Genomic DNA, 17,993 nt, shown 5'->3' with positions numbered 1-17,993 from the left:
TCAGGGCCAGGGCCTCCACAAAGACTGGCTGACTGGGGGGCTCCGGGACGGACTCTGCTTGCTCGCCCGTCTCTCCACCCTGATCTCAAGCTGATTTGGTCTCTGGGGCTGTTGGGGAACTCTGGGATACCAGTGATGGAGCGGAAGCTGCTGAGAATGAACTACAGTGTTCCTACTGAAGGCGTGCACATTCAGTCTGAGCTTGGACTTCTGCTTCATCGTCTGGGGACTGAGCTGGGAAAAGTTTGTGTGAGGCAGAGAGCTGGAGGAGTGGACTTTAGCTGCAGCTTTGATGCCTCCAGAGTCAGAGAGGGGAAAGCGAGCAGCAAAAGTTGCATCCAGCGTTGCTGCCAGCCGCAGTCCTTTCCCTTGAGGTCCCAGGAAGCAAGCAGCTCTCTGCAGGCAGGTTGAGAAGCCGTCTTGGAAGGAGTGTTGTTGGCCTCCTCCTGCAGCTGTCTTTGTGTCTCCTATGGCTGTTTTCTGCAGGAAGAGCACCGTGTGCTCCAGTATCTCAGCTTTCTCCACTCTGTGGGTCACATCCTGCATGAAAGCAGCAGTGAGTTAATGGACAGTGTTTCACAGCTTTCACACTGTGCTGCCTGCAGCAACAAACTGTGTGGTACCTTGTGATCAGGATAATCAATCCCAAAATATTTCTAAGGAATTCCACAAAAATGACAAAAAAAGATAAGAATAATTTTGTCTTATAGTTTGACATCTGTTTGTTATAAGTGAAAGATATAATGTAAACATGTAACTATTTATTTATTTAGTTATTTATTCTTTGCATGTCTATTCTCTTTAGTTCTCACAGTTCATCTTTGAGCACCATTTAATTTCTAATGATTTGTACAGCTCTGTGTGATGAGAATCCTTTCATGCTCTGTGCCTAAGAAATTCGTCTCCCTCTCTCTGTGCAGTTAATGAGTTTTACCGGTTGCTGTGACTCCTGAAGCAACATGGACCTCAGACGCTCCAGACTGCAGTTCATTCTCTCCCGCCGGCGCTTCTCTACCTGGGACTTCAAGAACTGCAAGAGAAACAGGAAAGGTGATGGGCCGGGTGTGATCAGAGCGTTGAAGAAGTACAAAAAATACAGACTATAAAAGGAAGGGTGTATTTTTTGTAAAACTTAAAAATCAACTTTGTGAAACAGTTGATTTATTTTTACTGTATATTTTGAAAAGACAGACGCATCTTTTCTCAGGCATAACTGAAGAACTAACGGCCTAACCCGGGGTAACAGTTTGAAACAAAAAACGATTCCTATGCGCAATCATTTAAATGGCAGAATAATTGTCAGTACTCTATAGCACACATAAAACCATCTAATCATATGCAGTTTGATCTGTTTTACCTTTCTGTTTGTTGCATCATGTGTTTGCGGAGGCAGTTTCATCTTTGCTGTTCAGTTTTGCAGCTTTCCTTATCCAGTGTTGAGGTAAAAGACCAGAGAGAGGAAGTGTTCCCTTCACACCCTGTAAGTGATGAGGCTTTTCTCAAAATGAGGTTCTTGTCCCGGGATGCATCTTTTGCCTTCGTACTGTGGCGGCCTGAGACTCCTCCTCCCTCCCCACCAACTGTTACTCCTCCCCGCGGGCATCAGATACAGAACTGACCACATCTCAGCGGAGGAGTCCTAATATATTGTTGATATCTTTTACATAACTATAAAGGAGAGGGAATTTTAAGAAAGACACACTGAAGTCATAAATGAAAGTAACCACATTAGTGGAGTACCAGGACCAACATTCTGATTAAACTGTGCGAGTGTCTGATGATCCATATGTCTAATAGTTTAGCATGTGTTGACTTAATAATTATCATTATCAATCTTATCCCCAAACATGTACTGTGTTTAGAAAACATTCATTTTGGAGTCTGTCTTATGGTTAAGTGAATTGCCGCCTCTATGAATAATTCCTTTGGATTTCATGCTGTGCTATAGCAAACAGGCAGCTACAGGCCTGTAAAAATAATCTCAGCCCAATGTAATATGAGATCGGGAACCAGAATATGAGCTTTAAAGAAGAACGTGATGCGTAAAAACAAGAAAATCTATAGTGCGTAAAAAGAAACCGTCGTGCGTCAAATGTTAACCAACTTGATTGGAGAACCTGCACCAACTTTTCAACCAACAACTCAGACCGAACATCATCCAACACAAATGTCCAAGATATGAAATCCCAAATTTGACCTGAGAATATAGAAAGGGTGGTGATTGTGGAGAAAAAAAAAAAAAAAAACATTCACCGACCTCTATCCCCTCTCTTTTATTGTAGGGCGCCATATGAGAATTTGTGTTTTGGCGTGTGCAAGTGTCACATATTTTAACCCAAATACCCCAAATGTGGTATTACATCATAATATAACCTACGATTTACAATTTACGATTTATGTCAGTCTGATCAGTCCCATTCTTCTCAATTTGAATGCCAGTGAGACCTTAACGTAAAAATAAATAAATAAATAAATAAATAAAACCAGCGCTGTGCCAAACATACTGCTGCGTGAAGCGCAATTATAAACCATTTGTGCCGCCTACACCTTTTGAGGTGCGACTGACTGAGCTGGCACTTCTTCCCATTTGTGCAGGGACTCTGCACTTCACAATATGCTAATAAACCGTGTGCACCAAGACGTCATAAAACTGCTCACAACAGACGAAATTTCCAGGGGCAAAATATAATATTTAGTCATATTTTGGTCATATTGGTCGCATAGCCTTGATATGATTTTTATCTTTAAATTAGATTTCCAAATAGATTCCTCGCCTTTTCTGCGTGCTTTTCCTCTCCATTATACTGATATACTGATTAAAAAAACACAACAATTGTAGTCTCACGTCAGGCGAGTGCCCACACCTCGCCATTCACGGCTGGCGCCCTTGCATTTGTTAGTCAATACCTTGTGTGTGTGTGTGTGTGTGTGTGTGTGTGTGTGTGTGTGTGTGTGTGTGTGTGTTGGGGGGTGACATTTACATTAACACCTCAGTATATTCCAGCAGACCCACGCGTGCCATTTGGGCTCCGCCGTGCTGTGCAGGCGAGGCTCTTAGCACCACAGTTGTTGGACACATGCTTGTGAAAAACCTTTGATGCTCAGGCTGACAGGAGGCCGTGGGAAAGCTCTGCGACAGTCACGGAGACCAAAGTAAACCCTCCCCCCCACCCCCTATCGGTGGCTCTCACACTGGGGTCCCTGGGCCTGAAGGGGCCCCGGGTGGCGGGAGGTTGGTTTATAAGAGGGTCTCCGACAACATGCGGGTTGCTTTCTCTGTTGACGTTGACTTTCATGAGGCTGAAGACCCCTATTCAAAGAGATTTTGTCCTAGGAACCTGATATAATAAAATGATAGTAAGCCTTATTTATACAGTACCTTTCATCACCAGGTGATCAGAGAGAGATGAGGATATGAATTTTTTTTTTTGGAGTATTGTTTGAATACTCACAAACAGATCCAAAATTGTATGGTTAACACATTTTTTGTGTATTATGACTATTTCTACTGAACTCTATTCTAATGAAAAAAAAGTACTCCTCATTTTGCTGAGGGACCCTGAAGCTGCCCACATCCTGCTTTGAAAACCACCACCTTAAATGATTAATTTCCCTCTAACAACTATTTTTGTATTCTTTAAGTCTCTTATCGGCAGATCACCTTCTTAATGTCATTTTCAGAGGCATTATTTGCAGGCCCTTTAACTCAAAAACCTTTGGTGTCTCATGATGATAGAGCTCCACTGAAGAGTCACATTTCCACCTCGTAAACATCTCACTGCAGATGCCATCTTGGTTTCTGTCCCCGTTTCAGTATCAGTATCTGACTTCTGGAGGACTGGATGGCTCATACACATAAAAAAAAATGTTATAGAGTGGCTCTGGCTTGTAAACCAACATATTGGCTGACAGAAACATGACTTGATATTACGTCCCAGCTTTAAATGGAGTCCAGTCGCCTGCTGGTTGTGAATACAGAGTCTTTATTGTAAAAGAGGTAGAGAGAATACAGGTGTTTCACTGTACAGAAAAAAGACAGCACTGTTGATACTCATTCAAACCATTAATATGGAATCAGGCACACCTCATTCATTATATAGGGACACACAAGCTCAGTAGAAAATAAAACAAAATAATAATAATAAAAAAAAAAAAAAACAAGAGAAACAAACACACAAAGTCTTTGGATTTTTCTCTATTGCCCTCTCATTCACTAAATGCATTCTCTCTATCTGAGCTGTTAAATGAAAACCATAAAATAGTTGAAGCACTAATAATAAAATGGCAATAATAATAATAATATTAATAATATAGTGTGATAAAAACAATGATAACGCAGTTTTCCCGTCCCCCACCCCATGACCCCCCTTTCCCCATTCCCATCCCAGCCCCAAACACAAACACACACTGCAGTAACATGTCCGAAGTAGTGGAAAACAAACCCCACAACCCCAATAATAAAACCACACGCGCATGCACACAACCTCACTCACAAACACACACACACACACACACACACACACTTCACTCGACCATTCCCACACTCCCACATACACACATACTTATGACCAACGTTGAGCAGTAATAAAAGAAAACAAACAAACAAACAAACATTTAAAATAATCAAACCCAACGAACGACATACAAAAACAACTGCAGCCAAGTGGGAAGAGTGATATCATTCTTTCTGTCTTTTCCATCGTTAATCTTTCCGTCGCTGTCGTCCTATGCCAGTAGGTGGGGCCATCAGTCAGAGTTTTCCGAGTGGTCGCTCCGGGGTGAGGTGGCAGACGGGGGCGTGTTTCGACCATGCCAGTTCCCATTAGCCTGGTAAACAGAGAGGGGGTGGAGGGAGGTGTCAGAAAACAGCTCATGACTTTACTTTGTTTTTCGCGACGGCGTTGTGTTCAAGGTCTTCTTGCAAACAAAGTTTCAAATTCGAGACTTTGTAATCTGTTGAAAATGACCTTGAGTCCTTATCCATGATGATCCCACACTCATCGCTATGCTTAAGAATCACTTTTCCACAGCTGAAGTGCGTCTAGAGATGCAATATGACTGTCAGCTGCTCTCAGGGTCACACTGAACATGACACAAAACTGGTATATTTTTTTTACATAGTATATACATGGCCTGGCTGAGTGCATTAATATAGAGCTAGTAAAATAACAAATATTTACATTTCTATAGAATACTCTCACGATTCTCAAATATTCCCTTAATAGGAATGTAACCATTGCAGCAGTGATGGAAAATACCTGTGCTCCCATTTGATAGGCGGCCTGCTCGCCGTTCATTGGTGGAACACCGAGGAACAGGTCAGCTGATCCAGACAGAGAGAAGGACCCTGACCCTGGCAGGAGAAGAGAAGCAGAACATGAATGAATCAACTTTTTCCGGAGTGCAATGCGATGGCATGCTGTGCTGGCGAATCACGTAAGTTGGTGATCAGACCGAACGGGCAGACGGCAGACAGACGGAAGGGGCCATGTAGTGACACACCCAAAACACCACACAACTCTGTGGTAAGGTGCTGGATTACTGGACTCTGTCTGAATGCAGCCTCAGCCATATGTATTATTAGCAATATCACAGTTGTTCCCACAGATACTACGACCCAGGGCCTATAACAAGGACATTTTTTTCTAGTATGCAAGCTGTTGCATTTAGAGCTGATCCAGCTAGCATGGAGCTTTTTAGGCTTTTTTTTTTTCCAATGTCAGAGGCTATAACACTGCACCATGTAAGACACTTTAGCACCAACTGTGGAGAAAATTTAGTTCTATAAAATGGGAGCTAAGGCCAAGGCAGGTGGGGCTAGAAGCTGCAATGCAGGAAAGTTACAACAACAATGGCAGAATGCAATGCAAGCAGAAAGAAAAGAAAAGCTTGCTCAAAAACAAACACTGGCCTTGATTTTTAAATTGAATACTGACTGCATTCACAGGCATTTGCATTCCAGTTACTTCAGCCTCCGGCTAGATGTAATTTCTAGGCAGACAGCTTATCAAGATGAGTGACAAGTGGTGGGGCGGGAACTTGGCAAACACATACGGAGGAGGGTGGGATTAACACCACACTTCACTGCCTCAAGATGGAAAGCTGCATAATGCAGTGTTCAGAGTCTACAGGTACCTGTGGAGTTGGGAGTGTGCGGTGAGTCCTCGTTCTGCGTGGCCCCTAAGGCCGTCTTCATGGCGTAGAGGTTGGCCTCCTCCTGAAACTTGCCAATGTTTTTCTTGTAGCGGATTCTCTTGTTGCCAAACCAGTTGGACACCTGACAGTGGACAATACAAAGCTCAGTCTGCATTTTTCACAAGAGTTAAAAGGTCACATGAAGATTCTTAACCAAGAGAGTGAGATGTAATTAGGCGACGAAGGTTAATTTGCACAATAGTTTCAAACAAAGAGATGGCTGAGTCTGTGGCTCTGGGTGGCCACAGATACAGGCAAAGAGGTACAGTATTTTGAGCTCTGAAAAAACTTCTGCCTCCATTGTGAACCTGGTCGAGCAGTTTCAAATGCAAACTAATGTGTTTTTATCCTTTTGTGGGAACTATATTTTTAACCGATTCATCTCTGAGCATATGCTGAAGTGTAGGTAACCCCCTCTACTTATCTGTTAGGGGGACACAAACAAACTAGGGCTAGAGATTATTATTTTTAAATTGTGCTAATCATAATGTAGCCATTGACTGTTCATGATTAATCACATATTTAACAAGTATAAAATTACTTGTTTGCTTACCCTTCCACTGTTGTATAGTGTATTTTGGAAACAATTCTTGCTCTTCAAGGGTGTTTATATTATGAATTCCTTGATGTAATCTGATATTTTTCAGCTTGTTGTCTTCAGCAACGCTGTTAGGCTGACAGACCATGGAAATCCATTTAGCGCTTAGTTCTGCTGTGTTGACATATTTGTCCCTTACACAAATATGTTTTGACAGCACTGCTGCTAGTAATAACTTACTATGACTACTGGAAGCACTAAGTTAGCAAAAATTGTTTAGCTGATATTTTACACTCATTGTGCTCTGACAAAATGACATTTCACAGTTGCAGAGTGTCCATGTGACTTCATTTCTGTCCAGAGATCCAACAGGAAACTTCTTAAAAGAAAACCTGCCATCCAGCTGGCCGCCAGCTGTCTGGCACGTGTTAAATAGATTTTTTTTTTTTAGAGACGCATTAAGGTCCTCACATTAATCACCTGTGTCAAAACGTTCACTCTAACAGCCGTAAAACAATCCTAAAAGCACACAGCCTCAAAGATTTTCAGAGTTCTTTCAGGATGTGACCAGAGACACACATGAGGTTTTGTGCCCATCAAAACCCAGACCCTGCAACAACCAGAACATTTCCATTCCTTCATGTTTCTTCAGTTCACCTGAGAAACAGTGATTCCACACTGTTTGGCGAGTTCCTCTTTGGCCTCTTCGCTGGGATAGGGGTTGGACAGGTGGGAGTAGAAATACTCATTCAGGACCTCTGTGGCCTGCTTGCTGAAGTTACGCCTCTTGCGCCTGATAAGACACAAACAGGTGATGAATGCTGGAAAATATTGGTATTCTCATGACATAATTTTTTCTTCTCATTATCTCATCGTCATACGTGGGTTACACCAGTACTGCACCACACAGATGCCATTATAGCCCATTGTGGTGGAGCAAAAGGTCAAAGAAGTGGGCTTGTTATCTTTACATCACTGGTTCAATTCCATGGATTTGCTGGAAAAACAATAACTGCTGACATTCTCTTTTCACTGGGTGTTTCTTAATGTAACTGGTGTAACTGAATGAGTGGGAAAGAAAAAAACCCAGCCACACACCCACCTGGCATCGAGGAAGCGGGACCTCAAGATCATTACTGCTTCACAGGTGCTCTGCTTGAGCTGGGTCTGAATGGAGCTGAACTTGCGGTGAATGATGGCCACCATGCGCTCGATCTCACGTGGAGACACGGGACGGGTGCGCGACTGCTCCCTCAGCAGGTTCATCACATGGGTGGTGAACTCGCTACATGCCTGTGGGAGGAGGGGCACAAGAGGAAGAAGGTTGGACGTACTGAAATGTAGCTAAGTGTATTACGTCCTGTTGTTCAGCTAGAGTTGGTAAAGCATCTATTGATGTTCAAAGCATACTGTTTGTGTTTCTCTCTCTTCTTCTACAAAAGAAAATATTATTTCCCATCAGAATACACTGTGAAACTAATTATTTAAATGCTGCTTTGTCTGTAAACAAACATAATCTGAAATGCACCACGTACACCCTGTGCAAATTGTTATAAATGCCAAATTTACCAGCGGACTGTAACACTGTAGCTGTAACAAAGCTGCTTGTAACTTACTTACTCAATAGCACTGTCTGGCTGAGTGTGTGTATTGTAAATTTAACAGTGCACTGTGACAATTTGGAACAGGTCTCATTTCAAGTTGTAGGAGCTATGCACTCGTACTCTGTTGATGAGTCCAGCAGCAATACATTGCCAGAGTTTACAATGGAGTTTAAACGTGTTCTCTTCCATAGAAAGAGAGAAAAATGCACACCGGGTTACACTAAGGTTAGAATATCCAGTTTTGATGGCTTGGTTGCAGACTGATTGAGCTTATATCTAGTGTTTCTACACTGACTAATGTTGCATTATTGCATCTACTGCACATGGATAAAGGTGGCTTCCGAGGCTAGGACAAAAATCAGCCCTTTTTAAGTGGTCAGATAAATGTTACCTTGAATTTTACACAGCAATTACAAAACACAGCAACAGACTAGCGGCTGTTGCCATCTCCAAAATATCCAACAATTCAACAATAACCAAATGTGGCACACTTGGATTAAGCTTGCGGAGAGCAGCGTGAGTCTAGGCAAGCGTGCACAGGCAGAGTCAGTGCTCATCTCCTGTTGCGACACGGTACCTGTTCATATTTCTCCAGCTCAGTGTGGTAGATACTGCGAATCTGGCTCAACTTGCTTTTGTAGTCGGAGTGCTCCAGCGAGCTGTCAGGCGACATCCCTCCTGAGCTGGTGGCGGCTGACACTGCAGCGGCTGCTCCGCCCCCTTTCTCCGGCCCGGCCACGCCCTCCGCCAGCAGCATGTTGTCCAGCCGCACCAGCTGGGGGTCCTGAGGCTCCTCTTCCTGGGTGTTTCTCATTGACAGACCTGGCAGCAATACAAGTGTCAATCTCCACTGGCCTTTAAGGTGAAATGTCAACAGTGAGTCAGTGATTTCTACACAGATACTGTGCGTGGGTGGTAGCTCATCAACTGATATCATTTACATAAACTGACACATGGGGTTAAATCATGTTTGACTCATGCAGGACCTCAACACAGTCCCAAAATTGTTAATTTGAGAGCCCAAATCACAACGTCCCTAATGTGCCTGGTTGATCATATTGTTATCTAGATACAAACATGCATGATGTTATTATCTATACAATCTATACAATAATGTATATACTTCAGTTCCATCTGTATATTGTCATATTCATTCCATATGTATATTTTCACATCTCGTATCTCTTTTCCTTAGGTTAGCCCTTATTGTATATTTTTAGTTTTTAGTCTTCATAGTCTTTATTGTATATATTTAGCCTTATTCTTTTTTTAGTTAACTTTATTGTATGTTTCTACTGTTGCTGCTGGAACACCAGAATTTCCCTGGTTGGGATCAATAAAGTATATCTATCTATCTATTTTTCTATCTATATCTATTATCCCAAAGGGTAATAATATGGACAATATCAAATTTAGGGTTAGGGTTAGCCTAAGACAGTGACTGTTGTGATCAATAAAATCCTTTGTTAAGTAGCAGTACTTACTATATCCAGTTGGTATTATAATGCTGTTTTTTTTTTTTTTTTTTTTTTTTTTTTTAAGAAGAAGAACGTTTAATTTTCACTGTTAATACTCTCATAGTTTAAAATATGCGTGAACCCATAGTATCTCTATTGAGATATTTGGCATGAATATCGAAGTATGAAATTTTGTCCACATCGTGCAGCCCTAATGACAATGACAAAACTCTTAAAACAACTTTACCAGTTTTCTCCTTGATCTCGCATAACACGCTGAACAATGCAGGCTTCATTCGGTGACAGTTCAACGCATGTTTCCTGTGCAAGAAGAACACAACCTGAGTCCTCGCCAACACGGCCAGGCTAACTTTAGCCAGAACCGGAGTGACAAACTTGCAATAGGACCAAAACAAACAATGCGGTGACAGACCAGCTTCCATTATATTAGCACGGCTAATTTAGCAAACGTTAGCTGGTGGCTAGCCTGGAGCTAAGGAGAGCTTACTGTTAACTGGCTAGCTATTCGCTTCAGATAGCCAGTTAACGTTAATGGCATTGTCATTTGGTTACAATGTCGCAGTGTCTCTGGTTTCAATGTGTCCGTAAACAACAGTGGTATATTGTTTACTAAGCCACAAACTTGCTAACTTTATCGTTAACGCTACTTAACGTTGCTTTGCTGTTAAGTGGTAACGTTAACCGCTGCGTTAGCCGACAATTAGCCTAGCCAGCTAACAATAGCAACGTTTTTTTTTCTTCTTCCTCCACTGCTTTAAGAAATTCATGTTTGCGAGTGAGAACAACAAAACAAAAACACTGGCAAACCAAACCACATAACATAATCGATACAAACTGTAATAAGAGCAACTTTATTTTCTCCAACTCGTGTTAATTAGATAGCTAGTGGCTAAATGATCCAAACAATAGAGTGAAGTTCAGGAAACTTTGACTCTGGGGGACCGGAGTCAACGAAACGGCAAAACAAAAACATTGCAGCCTAAATGCAGTTCAATATTTAAAAAATCAAGTTGTCACTAACTTTGCTTGTGCCTCGTCCAAACTTTGGTCGGTGATGGTCATTATTTGTTGCAGTATATCGCCAATATCTCTGCGGGTTTCATGCCCGTTTTCTGTGCCTTCGAGGCCCGGCTCGCCTCCGTCCGACCGGTGCTGGGAGGGTTGATGAGCCGAGTTAAGGGCGTGCATCCCGGGGTGGCCGCTCATGCCAAGTCCCCGGCCATTGGAGGGCCCGTTGCCCGCAAGAGGCTGCTGCTGCAACATCTTCAGCGACGCACAGTGGCGACGACTGCTGCCCAACTGTGCTCACAGACACACAGCAACACACAGGAGGCATCGACCACTGCCAGGCTCCCCTAGCGACTGACAGAAAAAGGTACAAGCTGTGTGAATGCATTAATATTAAAATGTGTGGATGTTGTTCTGTGGCAGCGGAGGAGCGGCGAGCAGCCAGGTAAACGAAGGGAAAACATGGAGTTAAATGGGACATCAGGAGCCAAGCTGCTGCACTCAAACTTTACAGTTAAAAAGGAGAAGCTGTGTGTGTGTGTGTGTGTGTGTGTGTGTGTGTGTGTGTGTGTGTGTGTGTGTGTGTGTGTGTGTGTGTGTGTGTGTGTGTGTGTCAGAGACTCAGAAATGAGATGTAATCTACAAATACATTGAAGATAGGGTCTATAGTCAGCCTACTGTGCTTGTAAACATAATCTAAGTGTAAACCTTTAAGTTAATTATGTTTTATCAGGTCAAAAGTGATCATCTCTCAGTGACAGTTTCTCTGACTTGTCTGAGTCTACTTCTCCATTTAGCTTCACATCAACAGGATGTGTGCCAAAACCACAGCAGTGTCAGAAAAACAGGGCGCCTGTTTCAACATGTTGCAGTCTGGTCTGACATAATCAAAACTGTGCTGAAAGCTGTCGTTGGCTGTCCTCTGAAGACAGTTTTAAATTAATCTCAGATCATAAACCCTTGCTTTCTGAACTTACTGAGGCTATCCAAAGGAATGGGGCTCCTTTAGGTGTTTGACAGTAATACTTCATGATAGCATGACACTGACAGATGTGGGTTAAATAAATAGGGGTGGGATGGGGTAAGAGGAACAGGAAGAGAGAATGCGAGAGAGAAAAGGTAGCAAGGCAGACAGAAAGGGCGAGAGCTTGTCACGTCGGCATGTGAAACCGTGTTCAGAGTACTTTTTTTTTCTTTTCACAAAGATACTTAACAAGTGATAAGTCAAAAATGCTGTACTCCGTCTATGTTGCCTTCAAAATGACATTTTTCAGAGGCTAATTTACAAGAGATAAAGGTAAGAAAGACAAATACTCAACTTTATACATTTATTCTGTGATACACAAGTAATGTTCAGGAAACATGACAGGGCAGTCTCAGCCAACAGAAATTCAACTGATATCGAAGGCAAAATATATAAGTCATCTGAGTGACTAGAAGTTGACATTTCCTCAGACAGTGTTTTCATACAACATACCTTTGTAGTCTTAAGCCTTGTTTCATTTGATAGACAGGGAAATACTACTTAGAGTTCTATTTTCGACTTAAACATCTGTTGGCTACGTGCTAGAACCTGCCAGTCTGGTTTCCTTGGAAGGAATTAGCATAGCTGTTCATTCTACATGTCTTACCATGAGTGTGTGTGTGTGTGTGTGTGTGTGTGTTGAATATGTGCATTCTTCTCAGGAATAGCAACACTGGGACGGCCTGCGCTCAGCTCAAATCTTTGGCACACTGCTTCACTGTAACTGCGTGTCTTCCATCAGATTTTGACAGAAAACTTAATGGACTATACAGAAGCCAAAGTTGAAATGGCTGAAGAGGAGCAGCTGGAACCGCTTGTCATCACCGAGGAGGGAGATGAAACTGAAGGTGTTGCTGAAAGCAGGCCGCTAAGCAGTTTGACTGTCATCGTACAGAGCAACAGTGAAGCGTTAGCACCCGAAAAGGAAGGTGAACAGACTAGAGAGGACGAGACTACAGAGGATACAGCAAGCAAAATGTGTGTAGAAAAACAGAGCCTGGCAACACAAGAAACCACAGCAGAGGAAGGGCACAAAGAAGAGAATGATGGGGATGATGAAGGGGATAAAATTGGGCAAGCAGAGGATACTGAGAATTCAAATGGTGAACAAGACAGAGGTGATAAAGAGGGAAAAGAGGAGACACAGGAGGGGACAAGGATTAAGGAAATACCTGAGAAAACCTGTGACACAGTAGAAGCTGTAGTCACACCAACAGAGCCTCAAATGGACATAAATGGACTTACTTCCTCTGCCCAACCTGCTGAAGGGACACCGAGTCAAAAAGATGACCAAAAACAGGTTTGTGAATTTATACATTAACTTTGGTCTTGCCTTGTGCCCCAGCATCCCCTTTGTAGAAGCCCAGTTAGCAGACCGTGCAGTGTCTATTTTTAAAGTTTTTGACTTTCTAAATTAGCCACTGTGTAGATGAAAAACAATCTGCGGTGAAGGAACGGGGAGTTACGCTGTGTGACAGTTCATGTGGGTGTAGAATAAAGAATACCTCTGCTGTGCCAACAAACACAGGCAGTACCACTCACTGTGAGCCTGAAACCTCGCATCCCTCCCTCACTCTCTCTCTGCCAACCCACTCCTGTCTTTCTCAGGCTCACCGGTTAACCCCTGACTTCCCAGAGGCGCTGTACGAGCTGCTGTGCACCCTTCAGGAGGGAAGGCGGCTTAATGACCAGCGCTGTTCCTTCAGGCTGGAGAGCGGAGTCAGGAGGAGGAGGTGCCACTCAGAGCCCAATACCACCAAACCAGTGAACAGAGGTGAGATCAGCCGAGCAAAGCGCCGCTTTACAGTGGTTAAGTCACAACAACACTGATGCAGCTCCATGCATTTGCTTGCATGCTGTGATGCTGACTCATGTTGGTCAAGTTGAAACAACAAGAAGCAGCCTGTTTCCTGATGTCTTTTGAAACTTGAAACAATAGCGTGTTTCTGCGCTTCATTCACCACAATACGAGAATTATGGCCACTGCAAATCATTTGTCATCGGAATACTACATCTTTTGTCTTTTCTTTCTTCCTCTCCATTCCCCGCAGTCATCTTCTCCTCCATGACTTCGCTGCAGAGAGAGGAGTTCTTTGAGCTGGTAGCCACCGCTCAGGCCCGCCGCCTGGATGACCAGAGGGCATTGCTCGAGAGGTCTCCACCTCCGAAGTCAAAAGCCAGAAGCTTCAGAGGCAGCATAAAGCAACTCTCTATTGTGAAAAAGCCCGCTCCGCTTCCTGTGCCCAAAGAGGATCTGTACAACATGATTCTCACCACACAAGTAAGTAGGCTGAAGTGGCTAGCTCAAATATTTTGATCTGTGATCCGCAGCTGCATTTCTTGGAAAATCTCAGCAAATCAAAATGTAAAGTAATATCACAGAAGCCTAAATCAGAGGTGGAAAGTAAATAAGTACATTTACTCAAGGTACAATTTTGCGGTTTGCCGCCTTGCATGTGTATCTCCAATTTGCAAAACCATATACTGTCACTGCACTACATTTCAGATGGAAGTTTTGCACCTGACGGCTGCAGTTTCTAGCTACTTTGCAGAGTAAGCTTTCAGTTGCAAAACATAAAATCACATGCATTGTTAGAGTGTAAACAAGCCAACAGTGTGGAACAGTATATTTCTCACAGATCACAGTATCAGTAACTTAACTCTGAACGAAAAAATCTTTGCAATAAGTGCATTTGCTTTTCATGCTTCAGTACAGTTACTGTTTATACTTTTGTGCTTTTACTTAAGTAATATTTGAAATGGAGACTTCTGTTTGAGCATTTTTTTTTTTCATTTTGGTATTGCCATGTTTTTTCAGTCAAGAATTTTAGCATTTTTTCCTGGACATGGGTGATAACACCTCTTTTCAGTTTGATAGCAAGTAATACCAAGGGCTAGTATCCCAATATTGATAACTTTACCAATACTGCAATACAGCTGCACCACGAAAGTATTACATAAACTGTGAATATCTAACAGCATTTGTAAAACACCTGTTCAGTTCATCAGTGTACAACAAAATGTTACATGTAATTTTTTTTAGGATTTATTATTTACATTGAGTCAAGCATTATCCAATTGATACAATTTTCAGTGTCATATACACAGTTTTCATAAAAATTACATTTTTACATTATTAGTTAAATAAAAACATTTGGTATGGATATTTTTATGAAGATAGATTCTCAGAAGGAAACTTCAGGGTCATAAATATTGATAGTTAATTATCAATCAACTCATCCTTTCTTTTTCCACCACTGCACTGAAGTTGCAGTGACGTGTCAGTGTTAGTGAAGTGCTGTTTTACTGCAGGCACCATCAGGTATCATTTCATGCATTCGGACACTGGACAATAGTAACTCCAGTCCCCTCTCCCCCTCCAGGCCCAGGGCCGGCTGGAGGACCAGCGCAGTCGGGCTCCCGGCCCCATGGACGACGAGGACTTCTTCTCCCTGCTCCTGAGGGTGCAGGGCGGCCGCATGGAGGAGCAGAGGACGGAGCTGCCGCACATCCTGCAAACCTGAGACAGAAAGCAGCTGTGGAGCTGCCGTGGCTGCAGACAGAGCCGTCATATTAGTTTGGTTGCTTTTTGAAAGGAGATTTTGTTGTTCACCCTACTGATGCTTTCTTGTTGTTAACCCTTTTTATTAGCTTGTTCAGAGCGTATTAGCACATTCCCAGACCAGCTTTGCTTTCTGGTCTGTTGATAGTGTTGTATAGTGATATTGGAATTGTAGCAAAACGCTAATGATTGAGCAACACAGCTTTTAATGTGAACTGAGGGTCATGCCTGATGAGATTGTGTGTCTAAGTGTTAGCTGGGTCACGTCTTTCTGAATGACCAAGATGAGAAGAAATGCTTTTGCATCTTGGCTGGGGTGTGTGGTTCAGAGGCTTTGTGTGTCTTTGTGCTCTGGATGTGTGGGAGGCAGCCTATTGGTCTCTAGTATTACACCTTATTTGTACAGTAGTAGATATGAAAAGGACAGGAGGGGTGGTAGTGAGGAGAATCAGACCCAGCCAAGGCCACTCAGTGTTTAACTGCATTTGGAAAATACTCCTTTGGAGAATAAACAAAAAATATGGACTGTATCTGAGCCGTTTTAATACTTTTGCATTTACCTATTTATTCAACTTTTCCCAAACCTTGTCTTATAAAAAATTGATTGAACATATGCTCAATTATGATATCATTCGAATGATTCTGTCTCTCTTGTTTCTCTTTCTGTCTTTCTTTCCTTCTCTTTTTTAACTTACCATGCACAATTATATTTAACTACTGAGAATGACTGATATATATATATATCTTTAGCAGTTCTGTGGCACCAGAGATGTAGAGTAGACCATCCTTTATTTTCTTTATGACTCATCTCTTGTTTGCAAGGTGAGGTTTCTAGATGATGTGTCATGATATGTGATGGCTAATGTTTCCATTACAATATAGGCACAAATGACTCAAATGCAAAGGTGTTTTTTTTTTTCCTCTCCTTTCCTTTCCTTTCCTTTCCTTTCTTTCTTTCTTTCTTTCTTTTTTTTTTAACAAAATTAGCAGACTGATCCCAGGTGTTATCCATAAATTGCAAAGGTTTAGTTTGACTTACTCTTGACCCCCTTTTTTTGTTATTAAAGGTCACTTGGGAGAGAATAGACACTTGTGCTGTACTTATGGAGCTGTGAAAAAAGTCAGTTATGCAACTCAGGTGAAAATAAATGCTGTGGGTATTTTTTTTGTGGTTAAGAGGAAAAGGAGAGCTGCCATGAAGAAACAAAAGCAAAACAGCATCCGACAACATCAGCGTATCTCTCAGTTCCACTCCTTTAGTGGTCAACGTACAGGAGCTAAAGCTTTCCATGTGGCTCTCGTTAGTTTCTAATAAGCCTGTTGAGGGCCACATCCGGGGCCACTGAGGGGCCTGCTGAGGACCCATGAGCTCCTCGGGTGTCTGCTGTCCCTCCAGCTAAGAGCTTTAGGAGGAAGTTGTGCTGTGTGCGCTGGTGAGGTGAGAGGTGATGCTGTGTTACTTCCTCAAACGAAGCAGAATGATCTGCAGTAAATTCTGCTGGTCACTGTGTGAGCGGTGTGTGGTGGCAACACTCTGACAACAACACAAGGTTTTGAAATCTCCCCAAGGTTGTGAAATAGGACAGATTAATATGATGGATTGAACAAGGTAAACACAGTAGGTGGGATTAGCTGTTAGTCTTGACAAGCTGTTGACTGTAAAGAGAGGACTATAAAGCAATATGATTAGTTTGTACAATAAGGAGGTCAATGAAAAACTGTTGTCATTCTTTTTTTGTTGCTTGAAAGCCTGCTGTAAGGTTGTAGTAATAAGATAAAAACTAATTTGAATGTTTTTTGTATACATGGCAGCTAGTGTAACATCTGTCAAAATTCTAGATTAACTTCACACTTAATCGCTCACAGACCAACTTATTTTGGTTATTCATTTTTTTTTTTTTTTTAAATATAACTTACAGAGAAGAGGAACAGAGGAAAAAGTGAGTGTACAACCAAAAGAAAGAACGCATGCTCAGAAGGTATTAAAGAAGTCAAAAAACTGAATTTCGAAACAGTGAAACACCAGCAGCTGCAGGCCGACTAACCACATTTAAGTTCCACTTCTGAGCTTTTTATACACAAATTATTATATACACTAAGTTTACAATATTGGCCTTTTTCTCAAATATCATATTGGCTTGGTGAACACGTTTTTAATAGATTATTTATTTTATGTGACATTTAGAGAACAAACCTCATGAGTCTCGGTCTGTGTATAGCCAGTTTTATATGGGCCATGAACCCTGCCTGAACCACACACAGTGGAATAGTTTGAAATATAATATATCACATAATCTATTGCATAAACATGTGTTTTCCAAAATGGACTTATTCTTGAGCTATCTATAGGACATGTAACAAAGCATCTGTACCCCTGGGATAAAATAATCATATTCATATAAGTATTCAAGAATATAAAACATAAAGGGAACCATGAATAATCCAGCACGATCACACGAAACCAGTCGATAAAGATGTTTTTTTTTTTTTTAGCATCTTTGATCAAGGGTGCTTGTTAAAGGCTCGAGTCTGATTGGCTGATGAGGTGACATTATCTCGATGATCTGCTCGGTTATTTCCTAGT

At 42.1% G+C, this 17,993-nt stretch overlaps 3 protein-coding genes across 7 annotated transcripts; 1 reads left to right on the top strand and 2 right to left on the bottom strand.

The window, feature by feature from the left end:
* LOC115373709 (uncharacterized) lies at positions 1 to 3,296 on the bottom strand. The gene is made up of 3 exons (XM_030072212.1): positions 3,192 to 3,296; positions 935 to 1,030; positions 1 to 540 (listed from the first exon to the last, which is right to left on the bottom strand). The coding sequence occupies exons 1-3, from the start codon at positions 3,294 to 3,296 to the stop codon at positions 1 to 3; spliced, it is 741 nt and encodes a 246-aa protein (XP_029928072.1).
* Positions 3,297 to 3,963: 667 nt separating this feature from the next.
* On the bottom strand, positions 3,964 to 11,111 carry pbx2 (pre-B-cell leukemia homeobox 2). The gene is made up of 8 exons (XM_030072387.1): positions 10,837 to 11,111; positions 10,042 to 10,115; positions 8,915 to 9,159; positions 7,836 to 8,026; positions 7,391 to 7,526; positions 6,136 to 6,277; positions 5,259 to 5,353; positions 3,964 to 4,827 (listed from the first exon to the last, which is right to left on the bottom strand). Exons 1-8 carry the CDS (start codon positions 11,076 to 11,078, stop codon positions 4,747 to 4,749), a joined length of 1,206 nt encoding a protein of 401 aa, XP_029928247.1. The 5' UTR covers positions 11,079 to 11,111; the 3' UTR covers positions 3,964 to 4,746.
* Positions 11,054 to 16,342, top strand: gpsm3 (G protein signaling modulator 3). Of its 5 annotated transcripts, none has more exons than XM_030072389.1 (5): positions 11,054 to 11,190; positions 12,510 to 13,147; positions 13,456 to 13,621; positions 13,899 to 14,128; positions 15,231 to 16,342. In XM_030072389.1, the coding sequence occupies exons 2-5, from the start codon at positions 12,608 to 12,610 to the stop codon at positions 15,369 to 15,371; spliced, it is 1,077 nt and encodes a 358-aa protein (XP_029928249.1). In that variant the 5' UTR covers positions 11,054 to 11,190; positions 12,510 to 12,607; the 3' UTR covers positions 15,372 to 16,342. The 5 variants fall into 5 exon arrangements, with proteins under 5 accessions (XP_029928249.1, XP_029928252.1, XP_029928250.1 ...); XM_030072392.1 differs by having other exon boundaries at positions 11,112 to 11,190; positions 12,590 to 13,147; XM_030072390.1 differs by lacking the exon at positions 11,054 to 11,190 and adding an exon at positions 11,254 to 11,268.
* The last annotated feature ends 1,651 nt before the right edge of the window (positions 16,343 to 17,993 follow it).

Source organism: Myripristis murdjan, chromosome 16, assembly GCF_902150065.1.
Source record: "Myripristis murdjan chromosome 16, fMyrMur1.1, whole genome shotgun sequence".
In the NCBI taxonomy this organism is placed as follows: domain Eukaryota; kingdom Metazoa; phylum Chordata; class Actinopteri; order Holocentriformes; family Holocentridae; genus Myripristis; species Myripristis murdjan.
This window is presented reverse-complemented; position numbering and strand designations above follow the sequence as displayed.